General features: G+C 43.7%; 1 protein-coding gene across 1 annotated transcript in view; it reads left to right on the top strand.

The window, feature by feature from the left end:
- The window catches only part of ACACA (acetyl-CoA carboxylase alpha), a 260,973-nt gene extending 236,190 nt beyond the window's left edge, over positions 1-24,783 (top strand). The window contains exons 52-55 of the mRNA XM_007947891.2: positions 12,126-12,280; positions 13,682-13,852; positions 20,330-20,466; positions 24,660-24,783. Of these exons, the coding sequence (XP_007946082.2) occupies positions 12,126-12,280; positions 13,682-13,852; positions 20,330-20,466; positions 24,660-24,783 (587 nt within the window). The remainder of the gene's footprint in view (positions 1-12,125; positions 12,281-13,681; positions 13,853-20,329; positions 20,467-24,659) is intronic.
- Positions 24,784-26,188: the final 1,405 nt, after the last annotated feature.

The following is a 26,188-nucleotide window of genomic DNA, read 5'->3' as shown; positions in this document are numbered from 1 at the left end:
TCCTGGTAGAATAAAATAGTGTGTGTAATAGGAGGGAAGGTGGGCCCTAAAAAAAGCAAAAGTCACCTGATTTTTCTTCTGATATTTCCTTATAGTTGAAATAGCCCATCTTTCAAGGCTTGTGGATGTCCTTTGTAGAGAATGATTAGCTAGAAGTTGCTGTTGGGGGCAGCCTAATCAGGCAGAGAATAGGCTAGACTTAAATGTGCCCTCCTCCTGCGTGTCCTTTTGGACAGCCAGTCTTGGGTGAGGGATGTGAGCGTCAGTGTCACAGGATAGAGAAGCTGGAGCCCTACTCAGGCAGTGCTCCGGGTTCATCCTGCGCCGGAGAAATGGGAGGGAAAGACTGTGTGCTGTGTGCCTCCAAAGAGACTGTAGCAGCGCTATAGCTCCGGGAGCTTTCCTGCCTGATGCTTCCTGCCCTTACACTATTGCTCATTTGTTTAGGGAGCTTTGGGAAGGCACTTGCAGTTTAAATGTGAGAGAAAACTGTGGGAGCCCTGTGTTGAGTTGAGTCTGTAGACTGAGTGAGCTTCAGACTGCATTCATTTAAAACACTGATTTTCTGCCCAGGTTGATCCCCTTGCTATGTTGTTGTTGCTGATACCTGCTGAGGTTTTTTTGTTTGTTTTTTTGTTTTTGTTTAAAGAAATTGTCTTTAAGAAGTAGTGAAACTCAATGAATGGAAGGAGTAAAAAGAGATATGCTAGCTCATTTACATTCCAAATAGTAATTTAATTAGTAAAGTACTATTTGTGAACTCTTTATATTCTTACCATTTAGAGACATGAAAAACTTGAGTGATGCCCATACCCTAGAGATGGCATATCCAGGCATCTGGGTTCCTGACCTAGGTTGCCTGCCATACAGGAGGACTTGGATTACAGTGCACCCTGTTTGTGTCCTGTTGTTTGCCAGTAGATAACAACCACCGGTCACTCTGACCAACCACAGGCTGGTCCTTTTATAGGGAATGCACACATGCAACAAGAAATAGGAGTGTTGTTTCTAAAATCTATTGCCACCCAGAATTGTTGAGGTAGTTTTTTTCTCTTTCTTCTCCAAACAGGATAATTACTTCTGACCAACCCCATACACTTTAATTAAAGTAACTGCAGCTCAAGAGCAAGTTACTTACAACTACATCGAGAGAGCTCTAAAAGCTTCAGCTACTGATAAGCATCTCTCTTAGACGGCTCATAATTGCTCCCAGCATCCAGCTATTCCTGCCAGTTTGTGCCACTAATTCCATACAAAGGCAGCAACACCACAATTGCAGGACACAGTGAATTGCATAATTTTCTTTTTTCTTTTTTTTCTGCTGGTTTTCTTTCTGGCCAATTTAAAATTTGTCAAAGTCGGTCTTCTTCTGGATCACTGCCCTTTGATATTTCGCGCACTCCATTTGCCACAAACAAGCCGCAGGGCCGCAGTTCATGCTGACTCTAGCAGAAGCAGAGAGAGCTCCATTTATCTTACCCTGCCTGCTGAATTCCTACTCATTAACTGGGGGTTCACTGCCTCTTTTTAACCCCCCAATGGCTGTTATCATCCCTTCAGAGTTACTGGGTGGTAGGAAGAGGGATCCTCCCTGACATGTGTTTGCACAGTGACTAGATGATGGGGGGTGTGGGGCTGAAGCCTCTTTCTCTTGAAGGAAAGTGATAGTGCTCTCACCTTCACCCAGCACCTTTTAACTTTTGAAGCACAGGAGAGAGAGAGGGAGGAGATTCCCAAGTGATGGCCGTTTAATCATTTGTTACAAATCATCTCATTATCAATTTCCTATCCACATTGAAGAAAACCATATTTATTTAACCTCGACCAAAATGGCACTAGAGAAAGAATCCTTAGTCTGCTAAATGCGAAGCAGGCTCTGGGCCAAGGCACTTTGGGAGCAAGAGCAGTAGATCTGGGAAAACAATAATGACGTCAAAGTCTTGGTTATGTTGCTTACAGGTAAATTATTTAACTTCTCTGAACTTCAGTTTCTTTATCTATAAAGTGGAGCTAACACTCCACCAGAGCCGATGTGAGGATCAGATAAATATGCATTTGCTTTGAATTTGTGAAGCATTTTTCAAACAGGAGGATTGTCATCATTTCCTTACAGTCTTAATCATTAGAAGCAGATGGCCATTTTTGGTATTGTGCATTGGCTGAGGCTTAGCCCCACTGCTGGATAAAGCAACATAGGAAAAGAAATACAAAACAGAAGAAGTGGTCCAGTCTTTCAGGGAGAGCATACACACCCAGTCACAATTGTAACAACAGATCACAGGTTCACAGTTTGTAACAAAACCCAAAGAGTGTCACTTTGGGCTTCTTTTCACAATGCTTAGAATCAGAGCCTGGCAAAATGTTTTTTCACAAAATAGGTAGAAACCAGTTCAATTTCTAGACAGGAGAATTTTGAGGCAAAAAAAAGGGGGGGGCATGTTTTAAAGGAATCATCCAAGATACAAAATAAATGGACAGTCAGAGCTCAGGATGGACTTCTGCTGCCCCCGTTCCACTTTTGCTCAGATTTCACCTTGGCTGAATGCTGGGTCTGATCTAAATTACACAAGAAACCTTTCTGTTTGTGATGTGAAGTCAGTTCCACTGAGAAAAGTCGGAGTTAGGAGAAACCTATAGTAATGGATCTCTTCCCAAAGCAGCCTGTACACTGGGGAGCACACTCACAGATCACTGAGACAAACTAATGGTAACACACTCACTGGGTTCAAAATCCTAATTTCTATTCGGTTTCTCAGGGTAAGGAGGAATATCTAATTTCTGAACAGCTAACTTCATCTCCTTTTTAGAATTTTGATGTTTTCTTTTGCCAGGTACATGGTTAATTTGGGTAGGAAGACAGTGAATTACTAGTTTGCAGTTCTGTGATGACAGAGTATAAAAATAGTGTATGTATTGATTCCTAATAGAGATAAAAAGGAGAATTACCCCAGAAGGAAAAGTGAACTTGGCCCAGATTCCAGAGTCTTACAAGGCTGGACCAGCTCTGATCATGGATTCTCAGAACTGAGGCCTTGTAGAATCAGTGCGGAGAGGATTATGTCCTACCAGTGTGTTTGCCCTAAGGAAATTGGCTCCCTTTCTGGAAATGAGTCCCAGTTCTGCAAGGCCTCTTGGTGCCTCTCTGACGCCCTTCTACCTCCTCTCAGAGCCTGAAGCATAGAGAGCAGCCAAGGAGCAGGGCTCTTGAATACTGTAATCTCAGGTCCTCTCCTGTTCAGAGGAAAATGATAAATCAATTTAGATAGAGGACTGTCCAGCCCAAGTATGAAGCAACTGTAAATTCCAAATTGTCCCTCTCAATCCAGACAGCACCTGGGCAAAGGAGTCACCTAGTGGAACTTTATTCTGCTCAGGGCAGACACGTCTCAGTGGCGGCCCTATTCCCAGGCGCCTGTCACGCCGCATCCTGGCTGTGCCCTCATGAAGCGTGCCTCGGGAGTGCAGCACTGGCTGAGCTGCAGCAGACCTCGACTGGTCCTCCCCGCCCTCCTCAGCACCCGGCCTGCCTTCTGGCCCAAAGTGCCCCAAGCCTCTTCTTTAGCAGTCAGCATGACGGGAAGTGGACTGTTCCTTGGGTTAAGGGGACTTGGGTTAAACGGCTTTCTGACAGAAGTGATCCAGAGTATCTGAGCTCTCTGTGTTTGTCCATCTCTTTTGTGTCCCTCTTCAAGCTGAAAAGAGCCAAAGTCGCTTGTTGGAGGGAGAAGGTGGTGTCACCTTGCCTGGAAAGTTGAGGCTGGGAAAGACAGACATTCTAGTACCCATCCTTAGGAAGATGCATCTCTCCCCTTACACACAGAGCGTCCCTCACTGGCAGGGTGGCCACCAAGCACTGGGCTCTATGGTAGGCAGGCTGATGAGAAACAGCATATGTTGTATGTCATGGAGGTAGATATTATTGGATCTTGCCTTCGCCCATAAGTCATTAGCCTCTTGAAACTTGCCTCATCACACTGATTCAGAAGCTATTCAGCTTGATGCAGTTGGAGTGCAATGGTGACATTTTTGGGGAAGAAAATGGAGTCATTTTAGTCTGATCCATTAATCTGATTGTATTTATAGAAGCAGCAGGGCTTGCCTCCCTCCAGGAAACAGGATTCCTGGCGGGCACTTGGTTAGAGTGGGCCTGAGCTTTTGGCTGCCCGGAAGCTGGCATCAGAATACACCTGAGAAGCTTTTCCCCATTTGGCCCAGCTGACCCAGATGCTTGGCCCTCAATCTGTCAGACTCTAGGAGAGCAAATTAGGGAAAGAAAATAGGAGACTGCTGAGGCGTATCATCAGAATTTAGAAAATTTTATGCTGCTTCTTTGCGCATGCACACGTGTGTATACACATGTGTGTTCAGTTTGCATGTGGGCACAGAACACGGCTATAGGGGGAATAATGTTCTTGTTTTACTTTTACTTGGAAATCTCTGGTTTTAACTCTAATGACTTAAAATGTGAGCAGGAGAGCACGAACACCATTGCAAGGAATTTTAGGGTTAAACATCCCTAGAGGATTGCTGCTAAAATCAATATGCAAATGCAGTTGTATTTAGATTGGTATGGCCCCCTTTGAAGAAAAGCAGATATATGAAAATGGGATTTAAAAAAAAAAAAACAATACATTGGGAGAAATTATTCCCATTACAAAGGGATTATTTGCTTTACCAAAAGATTCACTGCAGGGTTCCTTCTAAATAGCTCCCTTAAGGCATTTAAAACAGAATCTGATTTACAAAGTTTTTCAATAATGCTTTTGTGTAAAGAAAGGCACACCTGTTATGGATATAGAAATAGTTTTGCAGGGTTTACACACACACACACACACACACACACACACTATCTTACTATCTAAAGAGAAATTTCTTTCAACATAGAAAATGGGATTACATAGATCTTTTCAACAGCTGCTTCTGTTTAAACTTCTGAATCTTAATAAGATTCCAGCCTTTTTCATGTCGATGTTTCCGTCTCACAGGTGAGGTGTAGGTAGATGCACTTACATCTGAGATACTCAGCTTTGTGCATTAGGGTGGTCCAGTTCTTATCTCTAACATCTTAAGTATTTAACCAATCAAAACAAATTGCTTTCCTGAGAGGAGGAAGAAGGGCTCATAAAAGTTAAAACTGGGTTTAAATTTACATTGGCTTCTTAGTATAACTTTTAAAAAATGTGGGTTTTTTTTTGTTATGTTTTGTTTGAATTTCCTATTGCCGCCTTCTCTAAGACATTTTCCTTGTTGCCAGAGTGGGATTGTTGTGACATGAATGAGACTGGCCTCAAAAAAGGAAAGGGTCTACAAGGTCCTTTAGTACCTTTGGCTAAGCAGACAGTTTGTAGCCTACCAGTCTGCTTTTCATTCAAAGTTAGGAAGGTCTCACCGCCTGCAAATACCATTCCGTAGAGGAGGGTAGAGCTGGCCTCTTCCTGCTGTCCTTCAGTGTCATTGTTGGGTGACACTTCAGAGCAGCCCTGCTGAATTGACCAAAATGCTGCCTGCTGTAGACAGACCTGTCTCCTCGAGAAACTGCTTTGTAGCTTTGACTCCATGGAGGAGGGCCATGGCTCTTCCTTGCCTCAGGGAACCCCTAACAGGCTGCTGCATTGTGGACAGTGTGGGTCACTGTAAACTATTGTACTTAAAGAACCAGACTGTTGTTAGGTGGTGTTGAGTCAATCTTGACTCATAGCAACCCCAAGTGACAGAACTGTCCCATAGGGTTTTCTAGGCTGTGATGTTCACAGAGCACATCCCCAGGCCTTGCTCCCATGGAACCCACTGGGTAGGTTGGACCACCAACCTTTGGCAACTGCTTAACCACTGTACCACCAGGGCTCCTTCACCAACCAGACTTCTTGTTGGGTACCCCCGAGTTGATTTCAACTCACAGTGACCCTACGTCATTTCCTAGCTTTGTGGCCTTGGGTATTCTACTTAACTTTTTTGTGCCTCAGTTTTCTCATCTGTAAAATAAGAGATCATTAAGAGTTGTGAGAATTAAATGAGAGGAAAGATACTTAGGACAGTAGTAGCATATAGTAACATCTCAGTATTAATTATTGTTTCAAGCTAGTCATTCCTCTTCTGTATTTAACTTTTTACATTAAAAAGTTTAAATTACGAGATTAGACTTTTAGGATTCTGTGGAGAGTTTTTATTCTAGAAGTCTTCAAAAGGAAGGGATGGGTATTACCTACCCTTCTTCTCCCATTTCAGCCTTTTCCTAAAGGAAGATTATAGAAAAGAATGATTTTCCTATCTGTGCAGTATTCTTGAACACACTCACATACACACACGTGCACACACACTGACTTGCTTTCCTAAAAACCCTGAGGCCTTGCAATCTGGCTAGAAAAGAAAGAAAACCATTCCAAGATATTTAATTGTACAGGGAGCTTACAGGATTGATCGAGAGCTTAGCTTTTTACAATAGTCCAGTGACTAAGAAATGCTCCTGACAAACGATCAATGATAGGATAATCACTCTTTATCCCCTCCTCATTCTTACCTTCTTTCTTTCAGGAGAACAGGGTTCAGAAGTCAAAAATCTTTATAGACACTGCTTTTAAATTAAGCAGAAAATAGACATTGACATATTTGTTAATCTCCCCTAAATCATTACCGGGGCTGGCTGCTTTGCTGTACAAGGAGAGAGGGGCCCACGGTGTGCAACACAAGGGTATATAACTAGCTTAAAAGCACCTTTTATTTTTAGAAAATAAAATTTAGAAAGCCTTTCCCCCACTAAAAACAAACCCTTAGCTTTCTCATGTGCATTTTAAAATACACACTCTTTGTTTTTGTCTTGTCTTTGCTTTAATGTTTTTTAAAAGTAGTTCTTGCACTGGGGTCAGAGACATTACTGAAGGAATCAAGCAAGGTGGCCAGACTGTAAGGGAATGCTCTGTGGTCTTTGTAGTCTCAGGTGGACCCACAGCATTACAGGTGTTTATTTTGTTGTTCTTTCAAAGCCCTGGAACAGCCTGATTAGGTGGTCATGATCTTTGTTAACCCAGGAGCCAGCCTTTTCTGTCCTCCAGCTTGGGAAAGCCACAGCCTCATTCCCAGCAGGCTCCACTCCTCAGCCTTCATGCCCTTCCTTTTCTGCACCCAGTGCTGAGCCTTGCTCTTAGACTCCTTTCTAGCAAAATGAACCGAACTCTACAGGTGCCTGCTGGGCACCTTCAGTCCATGTAATGGGGAAGAAGAACACAGGCGTTAGAGAAAGGCAGACCAAAGTGTAAATGCTGACTTTGCCACTTAAGAGAGGCCATCAGGGAAGTCCCTTTCCATCCCAGAACCTCAGGTTTCTCATTTGCAAAATAGACATCCTGTCTGTAAGGCTGGATTATTGTAAGGGTTAGAGATGATATATGTGAAGCAACTTGGAAAATGCTCAGTACAATTCAGGTATTCAGTCTTGGTCGAATTGTGCATGAATGAAGACTTAGGAACTATGAAATCCTGGAAGTGTTGAGTGCAGTGCCCAGCACATTCAAAAAACCAAAAGCCAAACCCACTGCCACCGAGTAGATTGCCACACAAGCAATCCCCATTGGGGTTCCAAGGCGGTAAATCTTGATGAAAGTAGGTTGCCCAGTCTTGCTTCCTCAGAGTGACTAGTGGGTTTGGACCACCAACCTTGTGATTAGCAGTCAGATGCCTTAGGCATTGTGCTACCAGAGCTCCTTGCCTAGCACATAGTAAATGCTTAGTAAGTGGTACATGTCTGTGTGTGTCATCCAAGTGCAGTGTTAGTTGTTTAGCCACATCTTGGTCCTGCCCTCCCACAGCCTCAGGCAGAGCTATGATGTCACCTCCTGTTGTACATAAGCTCTGAATCTCACAATAACAGAAGCTACCTTAAATCTTAGGCCTGCATGATAAATAGTGTCTGACCCACACTATGGGTTTTTTGGGAGACATTGACCTCATTTCAGCTGTGGAATGGGATTAAGCTGGAACTTCAGCTTTATCAGCCAGGAATCTACCATCCATACTTAGCCTTTTCTGAAATTAAAGGGATAGTAGTACCAGTGACGCAGGTATCCTCTGCCCCACATAAGCAAGTAGTGGAGCATAATGTAGTACTCAAAGCTGCTGGAGCCAAACTGCTGGTTTCAGTCCTGGCTCTGACCTTCTAGCTTTGTAACCTTAGTAAGTTACATAAATTCTCTGTGCCTCAGTTTCCTCATCTGCAAACCAAACCCAGCCCATTGCCATCAAGTCAATTCTGACTCAACCAACCCTACAGGACAGAGTAGAACTGCCCCACAGGTTTTCCAAGGCTGCAAATCTTTATGAAGCAGACTGCCACAATTTTCTCCCCACAGAGAGGCTGGTAGGTTCGAACCACCAACCTTTTGGTTAGCAGCTGAATGCTTTAATCACTGTATATAAAAAGAGCTCCTTCCTCACCTGTGACATAGGGATAATAATAATAACCTCCTAAGTTATTGTGGGGGTGAAATGGTTAATAGAAAGCACAGAATAGAATACAGTACTTTATATTAGCTTTGGTTACTGATTATATGCACTGGGAACCCAATAAATTTTTTTTATTTGCTTTTTAGCTCACTACTTTTTTAAACTTCAGTTGATATAATTTCACATTCAAGTTATGAGAATATTCTTGCACAAAGAACTTCTGATGCCCTTTTCTATTGATCCATTGTAATGTTAGCATTTTTCCCTTTTGTAATTAATTAGTAATTCATAAGGAGATTCACCAGTTGTTAACATTTTTCCCATTTGCTTTGTCTTTTGTACACACACTCATGTTTGTGTTCTCCTACCTCTTCCCATACATGCACACAGACACACACATACATTGTCCTTGATCAAATCAGGAACAGTAACATTGATAACAGTATTACTGTCTAGCCATATGTCCAATCTTACCAGTTGTTGCAATAATGTTCTTTATAGTTTTGTTGGGTTTTTTTCTCCCCCTCAATAAAAAGTCCTAGACCACAGATTGTAATTCATTATTAGGGTTTTTTTTTAATTGTAATTTGGGTGAAATTTTACAGAGCAAATTCACTTTCCATACAGCAGTTCACATACACTTTGTCTCATGACATTGACTACAATTTACCCCAATGCAACAGCTCCCCTCCCACTTCCTCCTGACAGTCACCTCTTCCCTGTGTCCATCCCTCCCTGCACTCCTGCCCCCTGAGCTGTCTCCCTGTGCATAAACAGCCCTTCTTTCTCCCATGATTGTTGTCTCCAAGGAGTGTATCTACCTCAGGTAAATGTTCAACTCATATGCCTTTCTTTTGTTTGGCTGGAAGCCACAGGTATGGGTTCAATTCCGGACCTAAAGGCAGGTAGGGGCCATGGTCTCAGGGGTTCCACCAGGCTCTGTTAGACCAGCAAACCTGGTCCCCATTATCAGGTATTTTTGTTTGTCATTAACGAGACCTGACATTTTTTAAGTTTTTTTATACTATGTTCTTCAACTTGGGTTTGTCTTATATTCCCCCCAGTTACCTTCAGGTTGTACATTTTGGGTGGGGATCTTACAGAAGTGATGTTATAACCATCTCAGGACATCATTGTCAGGAGGCACATGTCAGTTTGTCCTGTTAGCAGTGATGGTAATTTTCATTACTTACTTTGTTCACTAGGTTAATCCATTGTAATGTTAGCATTTTCCCTTTTGTAATTAATAAGTAATTCATAAGGAGATACTTTGAGACAATCTAAGTATCCTGTTACTCATCAGACTTTTACACACTAGTTTTAGCATCATTGATAATTAACTCTTGAGTGAATCAATTACTCGGATTCTTGTGAAATAGTGATTTTCTAATCACCTCATTCTGTCTATATTGTTATTCTGCTGTAAGGAAGAGCTTTACCTCCCCTCCTCCCTCTTTATTCTATCAGGATGGAGTCACAGATTGTTATTTTACTCCATAAATACTCTGTTACTCTCATTACTTACCAAATTGTCCCAGATTTAGCCAGTGGAAGCACCTTCTAACTGGCTGCTGTGTCCTTCTAACATGTCCCATTATTTGTGGAGTGCTACCTTTTTGTCAAGAGTTCTAGGCTCTTTTTATATTTTTCTGGACAGCCCTGGAATCAGCATTTTCCCAGGGAGTCTTGATTCCTTTCAGTGGAGAAGGAAAGACATTTGTTTCTCTATCTAGTGTATTCCAGAGGAGAAGGTTTTGTCTGAGAGGAAAATAGTCAGCTCTCTCCCATCAGTGTTCCAGGCAGAGTTCATTCAGATGTACACTGGATTGAATGGGCCTTCATCTCCCTCAAGAGTGTAGACCCAGCATGCTCAGTGGTTAACCTGTTCTGGAAAGATGCTGCGATGTCAGAGGCCTTATGTAGTAGGTCAGTGATTGCCCTCTATATGAGAGCCCAAGAAAAGATCACCTCAGTGCCCTTCCTCACAGCTTCAAAGTAGTGATGAGTTTTGTTGTTTGAAAAAAAAAAAAAGGAGGTGAAGTTGCGTATCCAAAAACTTCATAAAAATGAAACTAGGTACTCTAGTTATATCCCTGTTCTGTTAACATGTGTTTATGTATAATACTTATGGCTTACTCAGCACCCCAAGGCTGTTTATGGCGTATGATTCATAGTGGCATAAAAAACAAGGGCTGTTTCCAGACAAGCATGCTTGAAATAGACCTTTCCCTTCTGCATCCTATCACCTGTGGTCATGTATTTATTTGTCAGCTTTGGTGACAAAGCACTTCAGGTTGTCTCCAACACCAGGGGATGTCACCTATTGCTCCTTCAGCTAGACTGACCCCTCCTCACCAGGCAGGCAGGTAAATTTTCAGTATTGATTGCAGGTCTCATTCTGAGAGTAATTAGGAAGAAAGGCACAGTGTAGCAGCCCCTCTACTGGGACACTGTTGATTGGAGGTGGGGGTGGAATCCTGGTTATAAGGAATTCTGAAGTCTCCTATCTGTTGAGTAAGATACCACTTGCTTATAAGCTCAGTGACCCAAATGGGACTTGTGGTGTGCCTTCCTCTTTTTTCTCTTCCTTTTTTAGCCCAAGAACTAGAATGTGTTTGCTCCTGTGTCAGGGGTCGGCTCAGGAGAACAGCCCAGGAGGGAAGATGGGGGCTGGCTAATGCACTGAGCTGCCATGAAACACACACTGCTCTGGCTCTAGTTAGATTCTACTAATGCGTGGTTAACTACCATGAAGGTAGCTCCAACTCATGGCTACTCCTTGTACAGAAGAGGGGAAGGTGCCCAGAGCGAGCCATCTCCAGTCGTTGGTATGCTCATTGTTGTGGCTGCGGTGTGTTTTGAGTGCCTTCCGTCTTAGGGGCTTACCTTCTAACACTGTACCAGACAGGATTCTTTTGTGATCCATAGGGTTTTCATTGGTTAATTTTTGGAAGAAGATTGCTGGGCCTCTCTTCCTAGTCCTAACCTGGAAGCTCTGCTGACACCTGTCCACCATGAGTGACCTCCTGGTATTTGAAATACTAGTAGCATAGCTTCCAGCATCACGGCAAACGCACATGCCACCAGAATACGTGAAACTAACAGATAAGTGGGGGAATGTGAGGTTAGGAGTGTCCAAACAGGAGATAAGAGCCCATGGAGTAACACAGGTTGTAATATTCAGAGTTATTCAGATCCAGTTGGCAAGTACCTGGTGTGGACATGGGGAAGCAGAGCTGCTGGTTTCTGCTAAGAGGCATAGAGGATGCTGTCCTTGCACATCCCACACATGGAATAGTTCAGTGTGTCTAACACTGGTCAGCAGTGGGTAGGCATGGTGCACTACTGGGCCAACCCTGACTTCATGGGGAAGAAATGCAGGACTCTAGGTGGTTGGTTGAATCTGCATTTTGAGAGGCCTGGGGAATGAAGGGCCCCTGTGTCTTCTTTCATAGTTGTGACCTCCACAAGGAAAAAAGAACAGGTGGGCTCTCTGTGGCAAGGTGAGAGCAGGTCTGGTATCTCCCATAGAGTCCTATTACTCAGCAAGGAGGCAATAAAGACAATAGAGAGCCAGGCACAGAGGGAAGGGGCTGGGGTGGATTCTGAGCTTCCCGGGACTGTGGCTGCTGCTCTGCAGACATTCTTGGTCATCACAGAATGTGACGGGCGGGTTTATCTAATTGCAGGCACCCCAGAGCTAAGCCCAGCTGAGCGGAAGGAGTTGGAGAACAAGTTGAAGGAGCGGGAGGAATTCCTAATTCCCATTTACCATCAGGTAGCTGTGCAGTTTGCTGACTTGCATGACACACCAGGCCGGATGCAGGAGAAGGGTGTCATTAATGTAAGTACAATGGCTGCCACTTCTCCTGACTTGTCAGAGATCTGTGAGCTTACAAACAGGGAGCTGTTAGGACTGGATGAAAACAGCTTATGCAGATCAAATCACTTTCTAGTTTTCTGAGAGAGTTTCCCCTTGTCTTCTTTATACGTATCAGCCTAAAACAATTTATGATTCAGGGTTCCATGGTCTTGTCATGAGGCAAGCTCCATTTTACTGGTGGGAAACTGAGTCACACGTGACTTCATTGGCAACAGCTTCCCGGGTGGTTTTCAGACTGTGGATTACTACCATGTCAAGGTGCCAGCAGCTAATTCACATTTGATCTGCATTCAAGTCGTTTCAGCAGTCTGCTCAAAAGCAATTACTCACTCTGGTTATCTGAGAATTCATAGCCTTTCCCCCAGAACATCTCAGCCACGTGTGGGGTTGGCATTAGCCAGGCCCATTGCCGTGCACAGCGCTGCAGGCAGGGCACGGGGGCTGCAGCTCTGAACTGTGAGATGTCTGGAGTTGCTGGCAGCTTGCAGCCAGCTTTTATTTCTTTTAATTGTGATTTGGGTGAAAATTTATGGAGCAAATTGGTTTTCCATTCAACGATTATACACATTTTGTTTTGTGACACCGATGGCAATCCCCACACTGCAACAGCACTCTTCCCGCTTCCTCCCTGTGCTCACCATTCCCCTTGGTCCTTTTCTACCCCTTGCTACCTTCTGAGCTTTATCCCTGCACAGATGCTGCCCTCCTGGTCCCAACAATCTGGTTGGTTGTTCTAAGGGGTATTTTCCTCCTTTTTGTTACAATTCACCTTATAGGCCTTATCTATTGTTATTGTTCACCTCCTAAGTCTGTGTCTCTTATTTGACTGAAAGTTGAGCCATGAGAATGAGAATGAGAAGGAGTTCAGTTCCAGGCTTGAAGGGTGACTGTCAGTCTCCATCAGACCAGTAAGCCTGGTGTGCTTTATTTATTTATTTATTTATTTTAAATTGTGATTTGGGTGAAAGGTTTACAGAGCAAATTCATTTTCCACACATACTTTGTTTCACGACATTGATTGCAATCCCCCTAATGTAACAGCTCTCTTCCCACTTGCTCCCTGTGGTTCCCTGTGTCCTTCTTTCCTATGCATTCCTGTCCTCTGAGTTTTGTCCCTGTGTAAATACTGCCCTTTTGATCTCTGTTTTATGGTGTTGAGTTTGTTTCACGTTATTCTCCCACTCTGTGCAGGATCTCCTAATCTCCTAGTGTGATCCCTTTCTGAGTGGTTAGCAGCAGTAGCCAGTTGCAGCGGTCTCTGAGGAGCCTGCGTGGAGGGTAGGGTTTATGCCTGCAAGGTTCTCTGTGAACTGAGCAGGGATTAGAGTTGAGATGGCTCAGCTTATTCTTGTCTTCATGTAGGACATCCTGGATTGGAAAACATCTCGTACGTTCTTCTACTGGCGTCTGAGGCGTCTCCTGCTAGAGGACCTGGTCAAGAAGAAAATCCACAATGCCAACCCTGAGCTGACTGATGGCCAGATCCAGGCCATGTTGAGGCGCTGGTTCGTGGAGGTAGAAGGAACTGTGAAGGTAGGTGGGGTACCCGTGGAGGAGCCTTTGTGCTGTGTTCCTCCCCTAAACACTGCAAGTCTTCTTGTCTAAGAACCCCTGGGTCTCTAGGTGACAGGCGTGAGCCCTCCTTCCTCACCCCTGCTGCCCAACTTCACCCCCACCAGTCACATGTCAGGACAACTTGTTAGAAGAAATTGTAGGGTGCTTGTTTTGGTAGCTTATTAAATCATCCAGCATAATTTTTTTTTGAAGCACTTACTAAGTGCTGGACACTCCATTTGGTCCTGGAGTCATGGCACTGAAGTGCTCACCCTCTAGAGGGGGAGACGGAGACATCAAGAGGTCATGTGTAACAGTGAGGCCAGTGCTGAACTTCACAGACCCAGCCATCATAGAACACAGAGAAAGGACACCTGACCTGTTCTTTTGGGAGGTCAGGGTGAGTCTTGGAAGAGTTCTGTAGGAAGTGGTGTGTCAGCAGAGACCTGAAACAAAGTAGGAATTAACCAGGTGAAAAGGTTGGAATGAGTGCAAGCCTGAGAGCAAGGTGAGAGTATCATGCATGCAAGGAACTGCAAATACTTCATTATGGCTCAGAGGTGGGGTGCCAGGTACGACCCAAGGCCCAATCATGCAGGGCTGTGTTGAGGGATTTGAACTTTGTCCTGAGGTCCATGAGAAGCCACTGAGGGATTTTAATCAGCAGAGTGACATGCTCTGTTTTAGAAAGACCTCTTGGGGCTGTATGGAGGGCATAACTGTAAAGGGGAGAAGCAGGAGCTTCACCGAAGGGAACAGTAACTTAGGCAAGAGGTACCAGAGTGGAACTAAAGAGCTTCTCATTTTAAATCAGAGCTGGAAGGAAATGTCTGCCCTGCGTGCAGGAAACAGAATCTGGCATCTTCCTGGGGTGACCTTGTGGAGAATGACGACTCTGCTGAAATGGGTGCTCTTGCCTCAGGTTAGGGATAAGGGATGGGGGCAGCACGGGCACCAGCTTCTGGTGTAGTGAGAAGAATGGTATGTCTCCACAGTGGGCTGCATAGGACAGTCAATGGGAGTGCAGGAAGAAAATCAGCCTTGATTAGTAGTGTGTGGATTAAAAATGAATTATATAAATTATGTACATTTAGTCAGAATACTGGCAATATGTGCTCAAAATATGTTTGTCTAGACGTAATGATTAAAAACAGTAGGTGGCTGGTGGGGGCACGAAGGATCCTGCCCCCACCAGCCTCTTCTGGCCAACTGAAGAGTTGCCTGAAGTCTCTGCTAACTGTTCTGAGGAAGGAATGCCATGATTTGCTATCAGTTTGAATGCCAGTGAATTGCAAATTAGGGTGCTTCTAAGATGTACCTTTGTGTTAAGTCTACCCATTTCTTTACGACTGAAAAGCTTCTTTGGATAAATACTTCACATGTGCAGCGGGAGAGCTCAGCCTTATGTGTGACATTTGGTTGAGGTTAAGGTCTGTGGCATCATAATTGAGTGAGACAATTTTGTCAGTGGCTACTAGCAGCTTCCAGTGGAAGTTGGCATTGGAAGTCATGCAAGTGTAAAATAAGAAGTTGTTCTCCAGTTAAGAATGGCCAGCTAGGTAATAGGTAAATGGACTGGGGGTGGGGGGGACAAGAAAAGCCTGTACCACCTCTCCACCATGTTAGTCACTAATGGATGGGCACAGGAAGAGGAGAAGGGACAGCTTCCCCGCTGAGCTTAAAGTGAGTAGGGAAGGTCCCTTCAGTTGTTCTTTAATGTCCTGCTCCCAGTAAGACAGTGTGTCTGAAGAGACAGGTCACTGTCATCTTTTATCAGTGGAGAGAACAGTTGCCTTTGTGTGTGTGCAGACACATGGGATGGGAGGAGGCTGCTGGAAGGCTCTGGGAAACCAACTGTGCTCAAGCACTCAGGCCATTTCTCTTACTTCTGTCTATGGAGGACGGCTGATGTCCAGGAGCGAGGCTCTGAAACCCCCTTCCACGTTCTGCAGGCTCAGCAGGACATGGGGTGGGGTGAGTGATAGAATCTGCACTGTCCTTGAGAGAGTGCAGTGTTAACACACAGCTTCTGCAGGGCAGCCATAGCATCAGTCTGGTTCCAGAATGGCTCAGAGCAATCAGGTTTTTTGGTTCTTCAGTGGTAGATACTGTGTGCTGTGTCTCTTAAGTACAAAGACTGGCTGAGTCTAGACTTTGGCTCTGCACTAACTAAGAAGTGATTCTCTGATCCTTATTGTCGTTACTGGTAGTGAAAGACACTTAGTGATAGCAATGCTATGTGTTCCTTTTTCCCCAGATTATTTTTTAATCTTAATCCAGGAAAGAGAATCCACAACAGAAAATTTGAAGATGCTGTGGTGTTGTAATTGAGTAATACAATTCTTTTGTCTCTCTTAGAGGTATACCAGTTACAATAAGTGATGGGATTCTGTCTGACTCCACTGGGACAGTCCTGTTGTAGGAAACAGTAGGGTTTATGGTTCGTAGTTTAAATTGGATTGTAAGAACATGGCACACATTTGTTTCATGGCCATGTCTTCTCTCTTGAATTCAGAGATCTACAGTTTGAAAAATGATACAAACACCACAAACCTCAAACAGTCTAATTTTTTTCCAAGCTCTGAAAGTAGAAATTGAGATCAGAACCCTGATTGGACCAATGGAAAAAACATCAGTTTGGGAATCTCAAACTTTTACTTTTAGATCCCAGCTTGGCCATTTACTGGCTTGGCCCTATCATTTAAGCCTCCATTTCATAGGGCTCAGTGAGTTTAAATAATGTGGTACATATGGAATGTAATATCCAGCACTCACTAGACTAGACATGAGAACTTTCCTTCTCTCTCAGCACAGCATGTTAGCAAAGTATGTTGTTACTGTTTCTAAGAGTAAAAATGTGTGACTTAATGATCTTGATTGGAGGGTGGGGGGTTTGCACTAACCTAGCCTACAATGCTGTCTTCCATTCTTACAGTCTTGCTCTCATTCTGGATTTATTCTTCTCATTCTGGATTTCCAAATGAAATGAATGATCAATGGAGACCTTTGTGAGGATGCTAGAGGACAGAGGCCCATTGGTAGGGTTAGGGTGGTTTGACTTCCCCATAGCTTGGCCTCAAGCTGCCCATCAGTTAGTCTCATGCAGCAAACTTCTTACTTAGGGCCCAGAGTGAGTGAGACAGAACCAGGTAAGCATCGCCAGGGCTAGGATTGGGGTAGCTTACACATAGCTTTAAGCCTCTGAAGAGAGCATGTTCCTTCCTGGGCTTCAGATAGGTAAGTCTTAACCTTGTAGGTATATAGGTATATTGAAAATGCCTTTCTAAAGTATGCATATAGCCCTGAATATGTGTGCCACCCTTCCCCTCACTGGGCTCTGTGGCTCCTCCCTGCCCCCAAGCAGCCCAGGAAGTAGCTTCCATCCATATTGTGTCCTGGTCACTCCCTGGCACTGCTATGCCATTGACTAAGGACAGTTTCAGCTGTCCAGTATGAGGTTAGAGGTTAGAAAGTTAAAGTTTGCAAACTGGTCCTTTTCGATGGGAGCTCTGGTAGCATAGTGCCTAAGGCACTTGACTGCTAACCAAGAAGGCTGGCGGTTGAAACCCACCAGCCACTCCTCGGAAGGAAGGTTGGGAAGGTTGGGAGTCCTACTTCTGTAGTGATACTGCCTGCCTCGGAAACCCAAGGAGGGGTTGCTATGAGTCAGGGCCGACTCAACGGCACATAACAAGTCTAATTATGACCTTGAGTTTGTGAAGTTGTGAAGCTGAGTAATAATGCCTGAGATAATGATCTATGCTGATGCAAAAATGTGTCTGCTGAATGTATATTGTAGGGCCACTGTTGTGATGTTTAGTATTGACATTTTATTGTCAATAAAATATTCTGATTGGAGTGAATACCAGGCAGGTGAAATGGCCTAAGCCTGTCATGAAGTTTGCACACTTGCTCAAAATTCACACTGGGAATAGAGTTGGCCCATCCTTCTGGGTGGCAAGAATGATGAGTCTTGTCCACACTGTTCTAATACAGACTCCCTAAACCCAGAGGATAAACCCAGAGGAAGAGAGCCCCTTGCTTTTCCCATGTGGAGGAAATTAGCTCATAGCTGTATGTTAAAGCCTCCCAGTTCTTCTGTGGAGAAAAACCTGTGGCCACGCCACATGAGTTTATTAAACAGGCAACTGATTCAGACTTAATTCAGAATTCAGACTTAAAGCCCCTCTGCCTTCCTGTTATCTATGTGCCCTGGGCTGTATCGGGGCTTTTGCCTGGGGGTTGTCATCCAGTTGTATTCTGAGTGAACAGCAAAATCTTTTCTGTTTTTCTGTTTGGGCCCATGTTTTTTTTTTTTCATTTTCAAAGGGAAGACTTTAAAACTTGGAATGTGTTGCTCTAATCCTGTCTGTTTAAACACCAAGCATCCTCTGTGGCTGCAGAAGGGGAGGCCAGAGTGTTCTCCGGGGGGAGGGGGGAGCTGACTTTCCAGGGCAGTGTCTGTGAGCATCGTTAGCAGCAGCCACCATCTCGTTGGCTAATACATTACACCAATCAAGGAGCGTTATCTTAAGCCACAATTAATCTGCTCCCTGGCATATGTTGATAGGAAAGCATCATGCTGTTTCTTAATTAAAAGCAAACGGATTAAAAATGATTAATAAGAGTATTAAATATTCTCCGAAACTAAAGGCTTTGGGATGGATTCTTGGGTAAATCTAGTTTGGGTTTTTTTTTCTTTCTTTCTCTCTCTACTCTGAAACCCAAGAACCAGTCATTGATTGTATTCTTGCCTCACCTCCTAAGTCAGGGGTAAGTCTGCAAGCCGTGGCACCGAAGTCTGCATACCAGGAATGGGGCTGTGCAGCCTGCTGGGACCCGTGCCACAATGAGTTCAAGTTCAGACAACCACCTATACTGGACCCTTTGCTCCCTCTTCCCCAACCCCATTCCATTCATAGATAGGGAGATGTGGTACCACCTTTCATTATTTCATTAGAAACTTCATTAGAAACGAAACACTTTCTTGCTTTTTAGCTTCAAGAGATGTCATTCATGATCATGAGTCCCAAACAGAGAGGTGGAGTTTTGGTTGGTCAGCTTTGTACTCTCTTGGCCACACCACCCTAACTGGAGGAGTGATTTTATTTTTACACAAGATTGGCAAATTTTGGGTAAGAGAAGGTGCTGCATTGCTGATGCCTTAAGAATTTTTAGGAATCATAATAAACAACTAGTCACAGTTAACTTGCTAAGTTATTAGAGGTAGGAAAGTGAGAGTCTGGAAGTCTGGAAAGAAGCTATTATTTTTTAAAGGCACAAAATAGAAAACAGGCCAGTGCTCACTTTCTTACTGCTTGATCCCTCTTGAGAAGAGTGTGAGGAAAGCATTTCCTGTGGGCCTTTGCAGGCCCTAGAGTTACAGCTATAGCTTTTGCACTGTTGCTTATAGACAGGTTTCATGTAGCCCTATCTCAAGCTTCAAAGCCTCTATCTCAAGCTTCAAAGCCTCTGAGAGTCCCTAATGCACCCACCTATTAAATTACAGCGCCAAACTCATTGTCATTCTGACTTTGACTTCGTTAGTGATAACAGAGAAGGATAGCGCACCTTTAAATGAAGAGCTTTGTGTTTAATTACCCAAACAAAATGACATAAATATGAATGAGCCCTAATGGTGGTACTTGGTTTTCTGGAAACCATTAACAAAACGATTCCTAAATGATTTGTAAAGAAAATGAGAGGAGAAGAGAGCAAGGAGAAGGCTATTAAGGCTTCTAACACACTCCTGAGTTATTATGTAGTCAACTACCTAGGAAATACTCAGCCAGATGATCTTGAAAGGAGGCGGCAAGAGGTGGTATGTTGAGACTTTCAGGGTGATAGACCTCTTGACCCTTCTGAATACTCTTACTCTCATCTCTCATAGATGATAAAATGGAGGGTAGGTTTCTGACCTGGCAGCAAGGCTTCCTGCCATAAGTCCCTTATGGGCATGGGCACCTTGGGGAGAGCTGTGGGCCACCGACTCCAGAAGTGCCGAGGAGGCAGGGACACTCGAGCAGCCCGTCTGCAGTGCCGGGCCAGGACTGTAGGAATTGTGTCTCAGCTTCTTGGGAAATACCCTTTCATTTTAAAAAGACCAAATAAACACCACTTCACCCTCAGTCAGCACTTTACTAAGTAATTTGGGCTTTTAACTGTTTCTCTCAGATCTGCCCAGTTCCTGGATTCATTTAGCCTTTGTAGAATAGGCAGACACGTAGAGTCTGACAGCACCCAAGTAAGAGAGTGAACACTGAGGCCCTCCGGAGAGCCCAAGAGAATGCTTTGAATTTGCATCTTGTATCAAAAGGAGGAATGAATACACCTCCTGTCTTGGGGTCCATTTCCTCTTTCTACTATGATGCAAAGGAGAATTGTGACCAACTTTCCAGTTACTGAGTCATCAGAGTGGCCAGGCCTGGCCCTTGACCATGAGTTGTATGTCTGCAGGCCTACGTTTGGGACAATAATAAGGACCTGGTAGAATGGCTGGAGAAACAGCTGACAGAGGAAGATGGCGTTCGCTCAGTGATAGAGGAAAACATCAAATATATCAGCAGAGACTATGTCCTCAAGCAGATCCGCAGGTAAGACCAGCAGAGCGGGGGGTTAGTTTCAGAATCGTTAGATGATGGTGCTGTAGAAACATTGTGCTCTACTTCTATTGGGGACTGATGTAGTTGACCCACAGACAAAATAGAGCCCGGAAGCACAATTATTTCCCAGCTGCTGGTCGCCAGGGCACTTAGTAATCTCAGCTACCTGAAGGCTTAGTTCACAGTACTCATCTATTAGTTCAAAGTCCAGATAGATACTCAAACTGGATAAAAGATTCTGTGAGCAAAGGAGGGAGGTAGTCTTTGGGAAACCACCTCCCACCCTCCCCAGGCAGATGTCAGTTGTGTCCCTCCCAAGCCTTTCCCCTAGTCTTACACTAAAGTTGCAAAAATAAAAGCAGTACAAAGAACACCCTATATATCCACATTTACATATTTTGCCCCATTTGTGAATATACTCTCATATATTCATCTATATATAAAGAACTTAGGGGTAAAGGGCCTATATATGTAACTTACTCTTAAATGTTTCAGAAAAAAGGCATAAAAATTATATAATTTTTGAATGAAATTTTTTCCCCTTTTCCTGAAGCATTGAAGGGTGAGTTGCATATATCATATATTGGCCCTTTGTCCCTAAATGCATCAGTGTGCATTTGCATTTGCTAAGATGAGGGCTATTCCCTTACATCAACACAATAAAATTATCAACTGTAGTAAATTTAACATAGAAACCCCCAATTTTTTAAAAATCAAGCACACTTCCCTTTTTCTTTGTTTCTTCCTGATTAGTCTCAGCTTATGCATTCTAAGAATATTACATAAGTAATGAATGATGTGTCCTCAGTGTATCACATCTGAAGGCAGAAATGTTCATCTGCCCCTCATGATGTTAACTTCAGCCACCTGGTCAAGATGGTATTCGACTTCTCTAATTTGAGTCATAGCATGACTCAAAATGAGAAGAAACAGAACATGAAATGTACAAACTATGAATCTAGGAAAATTGGAAGTTGTCAAAAATGAAATAGAACACTTGAAGATAGATATCCTAGGTGTTAGCTGAAATGGACTGCTGTTGGCCATTTGGAATCGGACAGTAATATGGTCTACTATGCCAGGAGTGACAAACTGAAGAAGAACAGAGTCACATGCATTGTCAAAAAGAACATTACTATCCCGAAGTATCTGTACACCTACAAGGAAGACCAGTTAAAATGACTATTATTCAAATTTATGCACCAACCACTAATGCCAAAGATGAAGAAATTTAAAATTTTTACTAATTTCTGCAGTCCAAAATTGATCAAATATGCAATCAAGATGCATTGATAATTATCAATGACTGGAATGTGAAAGTTGGAAAGGAAGAATTGTTAGTTGGAAAGTAAAATAGAGCCTTGGTGATAGAAACAATGTTGGAGATCACATGACAGCATTTTGCAAGACCAGAGACTTAGGCATTGCAAATACCTTTTGTGAGCAACATAAATGGTGACTATACAGTGACTATACACATAGACTCACCAGATGGAATCAAATCAACTACATACATCTGTGAAAGAGTTGGTGGATCAGCTCAATCAGAACAAGGCCAGTTGTGGAAAAGATCATCAGCTGCTCATATGCAAGTTCAAGCTGAAGAAAAATAAAATCAGTTGATGAGAGCCAAAGTATGACCTGGAGTGCATCCACCTGAATTTAGAGACTATCTCAAAAGTAGATTTCACAGTAATGATCAGATGAGTTAAGAACATCATACATGAAGAAAGCAAAAGGTCAGTTAAAAAGACAGGAAAGAAAAGACCAAAAGCGATATCAGAAGAGACTCTGAAACTTGTTCTTGATTGGAGAGTAACTAAAGCAAATGTAAGGTTTGAAAGGGTGATTGGAAAAGACAAAGTATCACATGGAAAGACCTGGTGTTAGAAAATACACTCAGCATTTCTCCAGCTGAAAGAACTGAAGAAAAAAATCAAGCCTTGAGTTACAATACTGCAAGGTTCTATGGGCAAAATATTGAATGATGAATGATGCAAGAAGCATCAAAAGAAGATGGAAGGAATACACAGTCACTGTACCAAAAGAGGTGGTCAGCATTCCACCATTTTAGAGGGTAGCATATATGCTTAAAACTGATGATATTGAAGGAAGAAGTCCAAGCTACACTGAAGTGATTGGCGAAAAACAAGGCTTCAGGTATTGGCATAACACCAATTGAGGTGTTTCAACGAATGACTGCCACGCTGGAAGCACTCACTCATTCATGGTAAGAAATTCGGAAGACAGATACCTGGCCCAGAGTGATCCAACAGAATGCAGAAATTACTGAACAATATCATTAATAACACATACAAGTAAAATGTTGCTGGAAATAATCCAAAAACTGTTGTAGCAGCACATACATGGATGGGGAACTACCAGAAATTCAAGCTGGATTCAGAAGTGAGTATAAGTATAGAATGAGAGATCATTGCTGATGTCAGCAGGATCTTGACTAACGGCAGAGAGTACCAGAAATTTGTTTACTAGTGTTTTATTTACTATGCTAAACTATTCAACAGTGTGGATCATAACTAATTATATATAACATTGCTAAGAATGGGACTTCCAGAACACTTGAACCTGTACAAAGATCAAGAGGCATTGATTCAAACAGGACAAGGGAATACTGAGCTCTGGTAGCATAGTGCCCAAGGCACTTGACTGCTTATCAGGAGGCTGGTGGTTCAAATCCACCAGCCACTCCTTGGAAGGAAGATGGGGCAATCTACTTCCGTAGTGATACTGCCTCAGAAACCCAAGGTGGGGTCACTATGAGTCGGGTCAGACTCGACGGCACATAACAACAACAACACAACGTGCATCAGAGTTGTATCTTTTCACCATAATTATTCAGTCTATATGCTGAGCAAATAATCTGAGCTGAACTATATGAAAAAAAATGTAACATTGGGATTGAAGGAAGACTTGAAGCACTCACTGATGAAGATCAAACACTATCTAGCTTTCCATATGGATTTCACCTCCACATAAAGATGACAAAAATCCCCACAATGGACCAATAAGCAACAGCAACATCACGATAAATGGAGAAAAGACTGAAGTTGTCTAGGATTTTGTTTTACTTGGATCCACATCAGTGCCTTTGGAAGGAGCAGTCAAGAAATTAAACGACACTGCTGCAAAGGACCACTTTATTTGAGCACTAAGATGCACCTGACCCAAATTATGTTCTCAGTTCCCCCACATACATGTGAAAGCCAGACAGTGAGTAAGGAAGACCAAAGAATTGATGCATTGGAACTGTGGTGTTGGTGAAGAATGTCAAATATACCATGGACTCTCAGAAGAATGAATAAATCTGATGAGAAAGAGAGCCTCACTGAGATGGATTGGCACAGTGGCCTTAACTAGGCTCAAACATGACTGTGAGGCTGGCACAGGGCCACCCAGGGTTCTGCTCTGAGTTGGAACAAACTCGATGGTACCTAGCAACAACTTTGTAATTAATCTGTTTTCTCTCTTGTACCTAATGAACAATCGGGTGGGAGATGGGAGTCCTGGGTGGCACAAATGGGTTAAGCATTCAGCAACTAATTGAAAAAGTTGGTGGTTTGGATCTGCCCTTAGGCTCCTCGGAAGAAAGGCCTGGTGATCTACTTCTGAGAGGAACCCATGGGCTCACTGTGAGACAAGATCAACCGTTTGTTGTTTTAGGGAGGGAGGAACTTTAAGGCCATGCAGATATCCCCCTTATATTTAGCATCATTGATGATTCTTCTCTGATCCAGTCTTTACACAACGATGACTTTAAAACTCTAGTACTCTTGCTAGTCACCACTTCGATTCTACCATAAGCCAAAGCCCTCCCTTCTCCATTAGTCTCCACCAGTAATGAATGTTTTTATAGTTCATTACTTATTAGTCTGATGTCCAAACAGACTGTCCCAGGTGCAGCCAGTGTCTTTGTCACATGCACCCATTATTTTTTAAGTACTTCCCTTCTAGCTCTAGCATAGCAAGATGTTCTGGGTTTACCTTGTACCTGCCTTGATTCTAGGCACGTTTTTAATGTTGGAAAACAGCTCAGGTGAGTTGTTCACTAAACCACCTTCAGTATTAATATGTTTACTGGGCAGCAATTCTTAAGCTACGCTGATCTAGACATGCTGCCTCTCTCTTGTGTTCACCATCTCAAATCTTTCTCTCTTTCTCTCCAGCTTGGTACAGGCCAATCCAGAGGTTGCCATGGATTCCATCGTCCACATGACCCAGCACATCTCACCCACTCAGCGAGCAGAAATTGTACGGATCCTCTCGACAATGGACTCCCCTTCGACGTAGGAGGAGAAGAGCTTCCTGTTCCCTCCCTGCCTCCAGAGAAGGGGCCACAGATGCTTTTTATGACTGAAACCACTGTAATGAGAAGGCAGCAGAAGACCCAACACTGGAATCAAAGTGGCATTTTGCTTTTCCTCAAATGTGTTCAGGTTACGCATGATACATTCTGGGCTACAGGATCACAAAGCCCCACTCCAGCCCACTGGTCCCACCTATCCCATTCAGTATTTATTATCCTGGCTGTGGCTCTAGTCTGTCTCCCTGAACAAAACCTGAGAAGACAATGAAGGGTACAAGCATGTACCATGAAGTCTTACTACACAGCCACAGGGCTGCCTCCCTGACAGCTGGTGGTCCCGCCATGGGGAAGTGTGAGGAGTTGTCAGCAGTCCTGCCTAACTCCCAGCTCCATGAGCCTGTGGCCACAGGGCAGCAGAGGAGGGCTGGGGACATAGGCCCTGCACAGGTCTGAGAAGAGGAAGCCTCATGTCAGTTGTTTCTTAACCTCTACATTCAGCCCCGCTCACACTAGACACAGGTAGGGAATCAGTCCCAGTTTAACCACATTAGGATACCTATTCATTAGGAAGGAATTAGAGTATGAAATTTATTGCAGGCTCCCTGAGAACTCACGATGAGGGAAAAACCATGATCCAAGAAGCAAAAGACTTAAGTCATTGTTCTTGACTGAGGGGCTGCAACCTCAGGTTAAATTCTCTCAGAACAGATGGAATGAACATAGCACTGCTCCACTGGCTCAAGGCCAGTACCTCAAAGGCCCCGGCCTTCTGCCGGGGGGGCCCCACAGGCACTGCTGTAGCCTGAGTTGGCAAGAGTCAGATGGAACCGCCCTGGTCTCTCACTCATGGAAACTAGTTACTCATGTCACAGGGAGAGCCGGCCAGCTAGCCTCTGTGTAGGATTTGAGAGATTGTTTACTGTTAAGCCTGGAGTTTTGTTACAAAATGTTCATGGTGCCTATGGAGCCTCTTATCTTCAAGTAATTAGGACCACCTTGCCTAGCAGCTGACATTCCTACCCCATCTGAGTGTTGTCTCTTCCCTAAACTCTATACAGTGAACAGGTGTAACAGGTCTCCCCACAACTGCTGGAAGGAACCCAGGTGACACCTGTGATGCCAGCACCAGGATCCGGCCCTCCCCAGTGCGGGGCGGCCTCTCCTTAAGGACACGTGAGTCTAAGAATATTTATAACTCAGTAATGGTGCTGTGGTCTTCCAGGCTTCCCTGGCTGCCTCAAGGGTGGTAGAGAGTCTGTTTATTTTTCAACAATCAGTTTGTTCAAGAATGTTCAAGAAAAAGCTATCTGTATTCCTAAAGCAAGAGTGGCAGGTGGTCAGGACTGGTGTAGCATGTAGCACCCAGTTTCTACAGTGCAGCTAATTGGA

Source organism: Orycteropus afer, unplaced genomic scaffold (genome assembly GCF_000298275.1).
Source record: "Orycteropus afer afer isolate SDZICR_OR568_19922 unplaced genomic scaffold, OryAfe1.0 scaffold00196, whole genome shotgun sequence".
NCBI lineage: Eukaryota > Metazoa > Chordata > Mammalia > Tubulidentata > Orycteropodidae > Orycteropus > Orycteropus afer.
The sequence above is the reverse complement of the archived record's forward strand: the minus strand, read 5'-3'. Positions and strand labels throughout refer to the sequence as shown.